The sequence below is a fragment of the Protopterus annectens genome, chromosome 12.part0 (assembly GCF_019279795.1).
Source record: "Protopterus annectens isolate FY-2018-M chromosome 12.part0, PAN1.0, whole genome shotgun sequence".
Lineage (NCBI taxonomy): Eukaryota > Metazoa > Chordata > Ceratodontiformes > Protopteridae > Protopterus > Protopterus annectens.
This window is the reverse complement of record NC_056746.1, coordinates 211948058-211961154: the sequence shown is the minus strand read 5'-3', so window position 1 is coordinate 211961154 and position 13097 is coordinate 211948058. Positions and strand designations below refer to the sequence as shown.

The following is a 13097-nucleotide window of genomic DNA, read 5'->3' as shown; positions in this document are numbered from 1 at the left end:
CAGTTCATTCTGAAGTTCATGTAAAATGCAGCCTGGGATGTTGTCCGGTCCCATGGATGCTGTGTTTTTGTTTTTGGCTTTAGAGAGTGCAGCTTTTACCTGCATAGTTGTGATTACCGGGACCCTGCATTCTTCCTGTATAGATATGGGCCCTTTGGGGGTGGTGGTAAAGTTAGCACTGAACCTATCTGCCAGGATGTTGGCAATATCAGTTGGTTCTGTAATTTACATGCCGTTGTGCTGTAACTCAGAGAAGATCTGGGTGTTGCTATTGACATTCCTGACATAGTTATAGAATGCTTTGTGGTTGTCCTTAGAATCAGTGGCGATTTTGTTTTCGTAGCTAGCTTTGGAGGATCTTATAAGGGATCTCAGCTTCTTACTGAGGCTGACGAGGGAGCTCCTCCACTCATGGGATTTTACTCACTTTTGCAACAATTTCTTCCTTCTGTTGTAGTTTGTTTATGGCGGAGGACCACCAGATTGGCTTCCTTTTTTTGGAGGAGAGCGTCTTGGTTCTGTCTGGGATAGCATGATCCATGCACTCATGTAAGTGCTTATAGAGTACATTTGTGTAGGATTCAGTCATAACTGTATTGTCCATCTGCATGGATGTCATGAAGTTTACGACTTCTGTCTTAAGAATCATGAAGGTGGCTTTGGAGAATTTTTTTACCGTGGATTCCTTAATGGGGGTGGGGGCAGGATGTGGATATCAAGGGTGATTAGCTTATGGTCAGATCGGACCAACAAGGAGTTGACTTCAGGCGTGGAACACCGGTCACTCATGTTGGTAATGACTAAGTCTAGGATATTGTTGCCCTTGTTGGGGGTGTGGATAAGTTGATCCAGGGCATTGAAGTTTATGTTTAAGACATTGTTTATGACATTTACGTTTTTGCAGGGGGGGGCTTCGCCCTCCTGCACCCCCCACATCCCCCACTTTAATATTCTCCCTCCATGACTGCACTACAGTGGGGAAAAGGGAATTTTCCCTTATCTGCACTATAGTACGGCCTCGACAACAGGCATACTTACACGAAAGTGCTTCTTCGGTGAAAAGCACTTTCGTGTAAGTATGCTCGCGCTTAATGGATTTGGATGTTTGATCATTCGATCAAATGTTCTAGATCCATATATATATATATATATATATATATGTATATATATGGAGATATATATATATATATATATATATATGTATGTAGATATGTAGATTACATATGTGTGTGCGTGTGTGTGTGTGGGTATACAAGTAAAACAACCAAAATAATCACCAAGAACGTAGTTTTAATGAAGCTTTCGGGCACACATCCCTTCATCAGCATATACAATCACATCTGAATGCTCTTTATATAGAGGGACTTTAAAAATCACATGATCAAAACCAGCCTATAATAATATACCTAAAACAATTACATCAATTACATAAATAAAATATAAAATTGACCTATATTTCTATACATAAAAACTCTAAAAGTACATTCCTTACTATACATTTAACAAACTAGTAGCTTATACATATATTTAACAGTTATATTATTTTATTTCCAATTGTTTTTTAACTAAAACAGGTTTTATACTTATTGCACTATTAAGACCTGGATTCATGTCTGCCTGAAGTCTGATTATCCAACCTAATTCTTTTAACTCTATAGCATTATTTATGTCCCCACCTCTTTTGCATTGTTTAACTACATCCACTACTCTAAATCTAAAACTATGATTCTCAAATTCCATAATATGCTTATATAGGGCATTTGTTTGTACCTTCCTATTGATTTCTGATCTATGTTCTATAATTCGGTCCTTTAGCCGCCTAGTGGTTTTTCCAATATAAAATGCATAACAATGCGTGCATGTAGCAAGATACACCAGTCTATTCGTATTACAAGTTGCTGCTACGTAAAATTTATATTCCTTGTTTGCGGTTGGATGTTTAAATATACAATCTGATTCTAAAATATCTTTACAGCAGGTACAATTCTGACATTTAAAAGTACCCAACCTATCATGTTCTAGCTTATGATGTCATGAAGTTTACGACTTCTGTCTTAAGAATCATGAAGGTGGCTTTGGAGAATTTTTTTACCGTGGATTCCTTAATGGGGGTGGGGGCAGGATGTGGATATCAAGGGTGATTAGCTTATGGTCAGATCGGACCAACAAGGAGTTGACTTCAGGCGTGGAACACCGGTCACTCATGTTGGTAATGACTAAGTCTAGGATATTGTTGCCCTTGTTGGGGGTGTGGATAAGTTGATCCAGGGCATTGAAGTTTATGTTTAAGACATTGTTTATGACATTTACGTTTTTGCAGGGGGGGGCTTCGCCCTCCTGCACCCCCCACATCCCCCACTTTAATATTCTCCCTCCATGACTGCACTACAGTGGGGAAAAGGGAATTTTCCCTTATCTGCACTATAGTACGGCCTCGGCAACAGGCATACTTACACGAAAGTGCTTCTTCGGTGAAAAGCACTTTCGTGTAAGTATGCTCGCGCTTAATGGATTTGGATGTTTGATCATTCGATCAAACGTTCTAGATCCATATATATATATATATATATATATATATATGTATATATATGGAGATATATATATATATATATATATATATGTATGTAGATATGTAGATTACATATGTGTGTGCGTGTGTGTGTGTGGGTATACACACAGACACATACACACACACACACGTGTGTGTGTGTGTGTGTGTGTGTGTGTGTGTGTGTGTGTGTGTGTGTGTGTATATATATATATATATATATATATATATATTTTTTTTTTGTATGAATATGTTTATAGATAAAGACAAAAAACACAAACACATTATACTATGTTTCGTGTCTCTATTTTGGAAGTGTATGCAGGCATCTTTATGGGTTATATTATGTCTCACTGACTTTATACTACACATTCAACAGTGAATTTAAACAAAAGGTACACTGGTTTTCTAGCTATTCCCACTGAATGCTATAGTCCTGCATTTTGCACTCCTACTGCACCTCTGAACGTCTTTGCTCCTGCATTTTCCTGGTGAAGTAACCATTCATTTGCACTTTGGTTAGGCAAAACACTGCAGTACAGTTTAGTTTTTACCTGCTTTAGTTAATTAGAAGCGAAACATCTGTGTTGATGATTAGCACAGTTATTGTGCAACATAGTGTATAAGTACATGGATCATCGTGATTATTTTCTGGATTTGGAAAAGGAAAACTTTGTTGAGCATCTGTCATTACTAAGAAGCTTGTGTGTCATGTTTGATCTTAACAGTGATAAGTGCCATTCACTAGGAACATCAGTGAGAAGTTAAAACAGCTTTAAAAGATGTAATACACTTTGCTGTCACACACAAAGGGCAAACGTGTGACAGTGTGAAGTGTCTAACAGCTTTTAAAGCTGCTCATTCATTCTAGATGGCTTTCTTTTCCTCTATTGCAGTAATCTTTGCATGATGGGGGTTGCCTGACAGTGACCTGATGTCGGACAGTATACAAAAGACTTTTACTAAGAGGTGGATGATGCATCGCATGTAGGCTGCTGTCGGACGACAGCCATAAAAGTGTCGTATGTGGCTGGCAACTCACTCATGTAAAGAATACTGCAACAGCATGATTTCTCCACTTCCATTAATAGCCAGACAGTCAATGCTGTCTTCTCCTTTCCGTCATATAGTTTTATCTTCCCATAAGGCTTCTGCAAGAAAACTTTACAGAAGTAAATGGAAAAGGTTTGTTTTTTGGGCACAGCAGGGACACACTGACCCCTTCTCAGCTCCCGTACAAAGTGTTCTCATGTTCTGGCAATGAATTTTACTGTGGAAGCTAACTCCTCAACATTTAGTCAGTTAGCAGGCATCTCCTACTTTCATATTTTGTTTGAAGTTGGCTTCATCTAAGCTTTGCAAGGCTTTTCTGAGAGGCATTCTCCTACTGAGACCTGCTTATAAAAATCCAACTCCACCAAAGGATTTAAAGCTGGTACTGCAGGCCTTAATTCACTTCCCTTTTGAACCAGCAACAAAATGTGATCTTTAATTCTTGACTTGGAAAACTGTTTTTCTAGTGGCCATTACTTCTGCTAGAAGAATTTCAGAACTTCAAACATAGTTCTCTACTTGATTTTTCATAAGGATAGAGTATAGTCATGCACCAACCTTTCTTTTCTTCCTAAGGTCAGAATCCAGTATTTAACCAGTCCATTAGTCTGCTAGTTTTCTTCCCTAGATTTACAAACAAACATGTTGCACTTACTGGATGTTCACAGACAATTATGTTTTTACTTACATAGTACAAAAGTAATTAGGAAGACAGATCAATTATTTTTTCCTTTGCAGGCTGTAAATTGGGCAAATCAGTTGTAAAGCTAACTTTAGCCAGATGGTTGATGGATTGTAAATGGGACCCTTGCCTTCTGGCCACTCTCTGTGCATCAGATCTAAGATTTTATAGCTTTCAAAGTGTAAAACACTTTGCAATCCAAACACACCTCTCAACTTCTTTGCTCCACAATTCTAGATAAAACCAAAAATTACGGGAAGCTACAGGACAAAAATCAGGGAAATTTTTAGATACTGCTCTAATTCACTTAAGAACTTACATGAGGGACTGGGCAAAAAAAATGAGCCAAAAATCAGGGACATTCTGTAAAATTCTGGATTCCTACACTTAATTTTTCTGTAACTAGGAGTACATCATAACAGTTAAAGCTCCATGCACTGGATATAATTATATCTGGGTCCATCCAATCATAACTCACTTATTCTGTGTTCTTCACAACAATGTCAAGATTCACCCTCAGGTTTTACTTCCTTCTGCTCTCGAGATGAATTTTCTCACATCCAAGTCTTGAGCACATCAGCTTGGCTGTGACTATTGACCGGATAATAATTCTTGTTATCTACATACAGCTGCCAAAACGTAAAGGAATCATTACTTCAAGCTCCAGTAGTTAATCTCAGTGAAATGAGAAATTAAATATATCTCCTTCTAGTATGTCTGGTGAACAGACAAAATAAAATCACAGAAACACATACATTTGCTGATGTACACTTTTCCAGGAAAGTCGGCATTTTTTTTAAATATCAAATCTCTGCAAGTAAGTGTTAAATGTATGAGTACATTAGTTACATCACTCTCTGATTTATAAGTTCACAGGCAAGTATTGGGATAACTACCCTTGTAGACCACTTTAAGCCTAGCCAATTCTCCTTTTGTAAGGATCAAACCCGTCTGTAAGGCAAGCACCTTAGCCATCATGCTAACCCACTATTAGCATCAATATATTAAAATAAGCTTTTAAGTGCTAACTTATTACACAAATCTCTCCTAAGTGATCTGGTACAGTTTTTCTGTCAAATACACATAAAATCTGCAGCAAAATATGTTCTTCTATTGCAAGAAATATCACTTAACTATCAGCATTCAAAAGAGTGTAATGCACCAATAGGTTTATGAACACTATATGAAAAAACATCAGCATGAGTTCTGTATCGCTGCATATCTGCATGCAGTCTGCATACAACTGCATTACATGAGAAACGTACCCGGCGGTTAGTGAACAAGGACAGGCACTCTTTAATCAGGATGGTTTTAAGCATTTCTGTATCCATAACACAAAGCAGTGGTAGCCTGCCATCATAAATCCTGTAAGAAACATGGAAATGTTTTGTTACAACACTGTGTCAAAAAATGTACCACTTCAATAGCTACTCAAACACTAACATGCATAAGAATGTAAAAATCTAATGTCTGGAAGATTTATAGACTTTTTAAAGGAATATCCTTCCTTCCTTCCTTAGACAAGTGACCAGCGCTCTAATGTATTATACTGGCATTATTTAGTCGAGACTGGGGCAAAATTATAACAGCCATGTGATGTCAATTGCAAACTACAACAAGCCATTTAATTTCAAGACAAATCTTTCAACTCTGGCATTTTTTAATATCATAAATACTCCCCACAATTTGAGACATTTCTAACTAAATATAAAACACTGATCTCATGTTAAAGTTGGAGAAATGTGTTCACTTAGTGGGACTATGGTTTTCAAAGAAACATAGCTTTCCAAAACTGGTTTCAGAGTTGACAGGCTATCTTGTGATCAGTGGAGAAATTAATACTGTTAAGTCAAGAACTGCCATGAAACTTCATGTGATGACCATATGTACGATTCATCCAAGTGAAACTGTACCAGAAGGAATTGATACTTACTGTATTTTAATTAAGTTACAACAACAGTCTTGTTGTTTCCCATTCTGAGTCAAGTTCCCCCTTCAGCTTTGTCATTGTAGCAGCTTTCTGGCAGAAGTAGGGTGAGTAACAGACTGCTGATTCTGGAAATGAGGTGTACCGCAGCTCCTGTAAGCTTGGGTGATGTGAAATTAAGGGCCACATGACACCAAAGGTCCCATACTGACAGCAAACAAGAAACGGTCATACAGTCCACATGAGTGCCTTCACTGTGACTCCAGCTGTACTCCCTACATAGCTGTAAACCTGTAATTCCATGAACTGACAAGGAATGTGAAAAACACAACTGCAATTGCATATATTTCTGCAATGCTGAGTATAAATAAAAGTAGACTGAACTTTCATGGGGGATCTTAGTCTGGCAGTACAGGGCATACATGCATAATAGCAGATCAAATCATCCCAAAATACCAGAACAAAGTATTTAAACTTCACTAGAAGATAAACAGAGTGAGGTAGAGATACAGGTTCATTACACTGTAAACAGAGCGAGGTAGAGAGAGAGGTTCATTACGCTGTATCTTTCTCACCTCTGGAACAGACTCCCAGTGCATATTAAGTAATGTCATACATTACCCTCGATCAAATGGGAGCTGGGACTCATGATCCTATAATGCAAAATGTGTGGCACCTCATAATGCAACAACAAAAGCCAAAAACAGTATGCAAAGACTTCTTTGGTCAATCTTAGTACTCCGTTCACTCTCATTGCATTACAGCCCACAAAGAAGTCCCACTAATACTTAGAAGAATAAAAGTTCCCTTCATCTTGGAAAGGTATAGTAAAATCTGTACTGAGTGTCCCTACCAGTGACCAAGATAAGTTATCAAAGCAGCTGCTACGACTATGGTTAGAAAATTAATTCCTCTAATTCCTCCATCATGGGGGTCGCACCTATACAGATAAATAAGAACAGCAGTCTGGGAGATGTTCTGAATGATGATGGGGACATTCGGAGTGAAAGTACAAGGAGGTGTAATATACAAAGCAAAAGACTCACTATCAAATTAAAGCCGAGACAACTGAAAAACAGGTTAGCAATATTGTCCAAATGCTGTATACTACTGCAAAGTCATCTATACACAAGGGAAAAAACAGTCAACTGCTTTTCTTTTGCTAGGTGTGACCAAATTCAAAGCTATATCTCATCTGGAGATATCAACAGTGCAGAAAGTGAAAAGGGCCCTATTCTGACTGATGAGCAGTCAAAAAGAGACCTGTGCATCTGTTAACTGGTGCAGTGTGTGAATATAGCTTCATAGGCTCATAGGTGTGTACTAGGCTAATGGCCCTGGAGCCTTTACAAGCCTAGCCCATAGGATTACCCTGGCATCATGTCACCCAACCTTAGTTCCTAGTGCCTCTGCTGAGTAGAGCCACTGGAGTGATCCCTGGGGTGAATTTTCTATTTCTCATCCACTCATCAAAATTTCTCTTAAAGAGGGCCAGTGAGGTGCTCTGCTTGACATGTATGGTAAGTCTATTCCATAGCATGGGCAGTCTTTGGGTTATGAACCTGTCCCTCCAGCATGTTCTGTGAGGTTGTGGTCTCCGGAGTATGTGGTGCAGAGGGATTGTGATTTCTTTTGATGTAGCATTTCTAACAGAGCTGGATCAGACATGGCTTTGTAAGTCAAGCAGAGATCGCCCCTAAGTAGGTGATATGAGACTGAGAATAGTTGGAGTTTTTTGAGTTTGTCCATATAGGACAAGTGTTTAAGACCTAGGATCCTCTTTGTGAGGTTTTTTTGCAGCCTCTCCAGTTGTTCCAGGTGTCTAGTGAGGTACATGCCAAATGGGGCATTGTACTCAATGACTGGCCTAATGAGGGAAGAGTAGAGGGAGACATGACCTCTTTCTTCCTGGATGCAAAACCCTTAGTAATGAGATGTGCCACATAGGACTTTCTGACCATAGTGGCAACGTGATGGTCAAAAGAGAGGTTGCTGTCAACCTGTGTTCCCAGATCTCTTAAAATGTCTTCTGTGTTCAGTGGACTATTATCAATGTGGTAATTCAAGGTAACCGGGTTTTTCCCAAAGGGGATGAAGACACATTTTTTGGCATTGAGCTTAAGGCCATGGTTCTGACACCAGTCGTTGGTCTCAGTGAGGCCTTTCTGTAGGATGTCAGCATCACTTGGGGAGTTAATAATAGCTCCCAACTTGCAATCATCTGGGAACTTGTCAGCCAGAGTCCCTTCGTGTTGGCCTGGACTTCAGAGAAGTAGAAACAGAAGAGGACCCAGGACCGAACCCTGTGGGACTCCACTCGTGAGTGGTTGGCAGTCTGACTTGGAGTCAGCTACTTTCACACTGTGGGTTCTATCTGTGAGCCAGTTTGCAACCCACCTAGTGATATAGGGGTTGATGGGTAGCTTAGTAAGTTTTTCTATGATTCCTGAGTGGGGAATGGTATCAAAGGCCTTGGACAGGTCAAGGTAGGCTGTATAAACCACCTTACCTTCATCCACAGCTCTGGTGACTGATTCAAAAAAGTCAACCAAGTTGAACAGGCATGATCTACTCTTCACAAAGCCAAACAGTATAGGATCCAGAGTTTGGAGATTCCCTATATCCTTGTTTATTAAGTCCATGAAGATGCGTTCCATAGCTTTACATATCAGACTCGTCAGGCAAATGGGGCAATAGTTCCAGGGGTCTGTAAGTCGCTCCTCCTTTATGGAGATGGATGACTTTAGCAGTGCGCCATTCGGTGGGGACAAAGCCTGAGGTGTGATTGCACAGGGCACACAGGTGAGGTGCCAGTTCACTCTGTAGTTCATATAGAACACAGCCAGGGACACTGTCAGGTCCCACAGAAGCTGTATTCTTGGCCTTGGACAGTGCTGTTTTTAACCTGTGTAGCAGTAACACTGGATGTCTGGCAATCTACTGGTATTGTGATTGGTCCTTTGGGGGGGGGGGGTTAAGTTAGCACTGAATCTGTTTGGCAGTATATTTGCAATATCTGTTGGCTCAGTATAGGAGATACCATTGTGCAGTAGCTCAGAGCAACTCTGGGTATTGCCATGGAGATTCTTTACATAACTATAGAAGGCCTTGTGGTTGTCTTTACTATCTGCTGCAATTTTGTTTTCATAGCTAGCTTTAGAGGATTTGATGAGGGATCTCAACCTTTTGCTGAGGCTGATAAGGGAGGCTTTCCAGTCTTGGGACTTCACCTTATTCCGCATCAGTTTCCTCCTTCTGTTGTAGAGTTTGTTTAGGACAGGGGACCACCAGACTGGCTTCCTTTTTTTTTTTTTTTTTTTTTTTTTTGAGGAGAGTGTCTTAGTTCTACTGGGTATGGCGAGATCCATGCATTTGTGTACGTGTTTGTACAGTGCATTGGTGTATGATATGGCGGTCATGCAACTATTCTCCATTTGCATGGGTGCCGTGAAGTTAGCCACCTCTGCTTTTAGGAGCCCAGAGTTAGCTTTGTTTTCAATTAATATACTACAAGTCTTTGGGATGATGAATGGGGAAGGGCCACTTAGGAGTGCACAGCAGGGTAGCACAATCCCCTAAAGTAATGCACTGAGGTCAAGGCAATCAGGAGGAGTGAATTGTAAGGTAGAATGGTGCAGAGCAGGGCAGGCCTTGGCACTCTGCACCTCAATAGCACATAGTATTTTGGGGGACCTGCAAAATCAGTTGGATACAGCCTACTGATGAAGCTAACTGTGGTTAGAATACACAGAGGTAACATACTCTCTATATATAACTAAAGTGTTAGGTGCTTGAGCAGGGGTACAGATTATTACTAGGATACAATGTATTGATACACTGTGTGCCCTACATACGAGTGGTACATGAAGTACTCATGGGAGTTATAGACTATATGCCATACAGTAGATATGGCTGATTAGCTCCATCATTCAGCATATAAAAAGACAGTGGTAATCAGGCTAGACCATGACTAATGAGTTGGCCTAACACCAAGAGGTGGGCAACAAAATTCAACAAAGTTTTTAACTGCATTGTATTTATTACCCATTCCTGCATACCAGTGCTCACTGGTATCTTCTGTACACTTTACACTCTGTATCTAACATCACGGAACTAAAGTGTCCGGCCACGTTATAATCTTCTGCCGTAATGTTAGAAGCAGCATTTTACAGGTGGTATGACAATCCAAGGTACTTTGTGGGCCATATCTGTGTATACATACGTGTATACATACTCTATATAAACACACACACACACACACACACACACACACACACACACACACACACACACACACACACACACACACACAAACACACAAACACACACAGATATGTATATCAACTGATGAATGTCAAATGACAAAAAAAATACCTATTCTTACCAGAAGAAAAAAAAGGAGAATATTTGTACCAGTAGCTCCTATAATTTATAGCACACTGAGAAAGTTAAAGCACTTCATTTTGACCACAAATACAATGACGACTAATAGGGATCAGACATGTGCACTCTCAAACAGTTTGCTCCTAGGGTGGCTGCTCCCTTCACCACACACTAGCTACACTACTGCCTAAAATGACTATATTAACATTCAGGACTTAACACAGGGACACTGATGTAGGCATCACTGCCAATCGCACATATTAATGTTGACACTTACGTACATTCACTCAATCCCGAGTGCTTAAACGCTAACTGAACTTCTATGCATTCAGTCTGACACATTACATCCCTACACACAGACACACACACACATTTTATATATATATATATATATATATATATATATATGGTTCTACCTGACACAGCTGAGAAGAAGATCGGTTGCAGAACATCGACAATGCAGAAGACCGACACGACGGATGACAACACCAACGCCGAGGATGCCGACATGGGGAAAGGCTGTGTGAGTATGCCTGTGGGGATAGGGTGGGTTAAGTGAGTTAGGGTTAGGGCGATAGGGGTGGGTTAAGTGAGTTAGGTGAGTTAGGGTTGGTTAAGTGAGTTAGGGTTAGGGAGGCGGGTTAAGTGAGTTAGGGTTAGGGGCGCGATAAGGCGGTGGTAAGTGAGTTAGGGTTAGGGGCGGGGTAAAGTAGTGACGGACCTTAGGGTTAGGTTTAGTGTGGGCTTGTAAGGATTTTGGTGTGCTTGTGTTGTGTGTGTGGTTTGTGGAATGGGGATGTGTTTTGTTTTGTATGGGGTTTCGTGTTTGTGTACCGTCGGTTATTTAGTTATCGTTTTATGTGGTTTCGTGTTTATGGACTGTCGAATATGTGGTGTCGGTGATGTGGTTGTCGGTGTTGTGTGGTTTCGATTATGTCAGGTAGAACCATATATATATATTTATAAAAGCATTGCGAGTGCGATTATTCACGTGTGTGTTTTGATTTTTGGTTGTGGTATGTCTGCACTTTGTAGATGTGTTAATATGTAAACTGAACAGGCAAAACAGACTACTGAAAAACAAAATAGAGAAGAAACCACACAGTAGCACAGAACGAAATGATAAAGCGCTTTTCGTTTATTCCAATAAACAAACTTCTTCAGATCAAGAAAAACAAAAAGTCACAGCTTAAATACTCTCTGGGCTAATACTTACAAAGTCAATTAACTACTTAAAGTGAAAGCTGACTTACAAGACACGCCCTGTTTGCAAAGACAACTAGACTAAAAACTGCTTTTAAAGTAAAAGTTAAAAATTCAAATAGTCAGACTAAAAGTACAACTAGCGTTGTCTATAAAAAATGTGTAAATCTAGCCTACTACTAAGCTAGTGAGGCAAAGAAATAATAATTACAAGTGCATAAAAACTCCGCTGGTGTTTGTAAAACTGAGTTAATACAAATACCTATGTTAGTGCACTAAACTGTGTATGTTGAAGCACATCAAGTGTGCTGGACATAATTGGTAATAAGTAAAGTATCAAGATAAAACTACAAATTCTCAGCAAAAAATACTCAGCAAAAAATACACATAGGGTCACTAAACCAAGGTGCTCAAAAGCATTAGAAAAACTGCGTTGTGCTAGTGTGGAAGTTAACCTGACACAGCCTACCCTATTAAGGCTCCTAAGTTTAAGAACACTACTTAAAGAACAGTTCTCATTCAGACCTGGTGAACTGTATGCGTTGAGTCTAATTTGCCAAAACAGCTCTCACTCTTCTAACTTAAGTGGGAGAGGAGCACCCCTGAAGTCCTGTGTGATCTGGTCAATAATCAAGAATTTAAACATATGGTTGGGATAAACTGAAATGTGTTTTGCTAGTGCATTATCAAGTTTCTGCTTCCTGATCGCACAAGTATGTTCATAAATGCGGTCACGTAGGCGTCGTTTTGTTTTGCCCACGTAGAAAGCTGTACAGGTTTGGCACATAGCTAAGTAGATCACCATTCTTGAATTACAGTTAGCTCTTAGGTTCAACTTGTATTCGTAATTGTGAACTTTAAATCTATTGGATTCCAAGATGTACTGACAAATATTACACGCCTGGCATTTAAACATGCCAGCTGTCATTGTTTTTTTAATGTTATGTCGTTCAAGGAGGGCTTTGAGGTTTTTTGCCTTTCTATAAATAACCAATGGGTGATTACCAAGTTTTGGTGTACTGTGTTGTCCTTTTTGAGTAAGTCCCAATTTTTACTTAGTGCCTGAACACAGTCACTACTATTGAGACTGTATGTTGTTATGAATGTGACACCAAAACATTCAGAAGGATGCCTACTTGTGTGGACATTTACTAAGTCTGTGTTCGAGGATTCAGTGTCATTCATAAGAACCAATTCTCTATTCAAGATTGGTTTATAAAAATGACACTGACGCTTAGACGGCACTTCTTCTATAATAGTGTCTAACATTTCATGTGGGTAATCCCGGTGTAAAAACATAT

The 13097-nt window shown here is 39.7% G+C and overlaps 1 protein-coding gene across 1 annotated transcript in view; it reads right to left on the bottom strand.

The window, feature by feature from the left end:
* The window catches only part of LOC122816456 (cytochrome P450 3A2-like), a 525311-nt gene that overhangs the window by 304302 nt on the left and 207912 nt on the right, over positions 1-13097 (bottom strand). The window contains exon 4 of the mRNA XM_044089264.1: positions 5549-5648. Within this exon, the coding sequence (XP_043945199.1) occupies positions 5549-5648 (100 nt within the window). The remainder of the gene's footprint in view (positions 1-5548; positions 5649-13097) is intronic.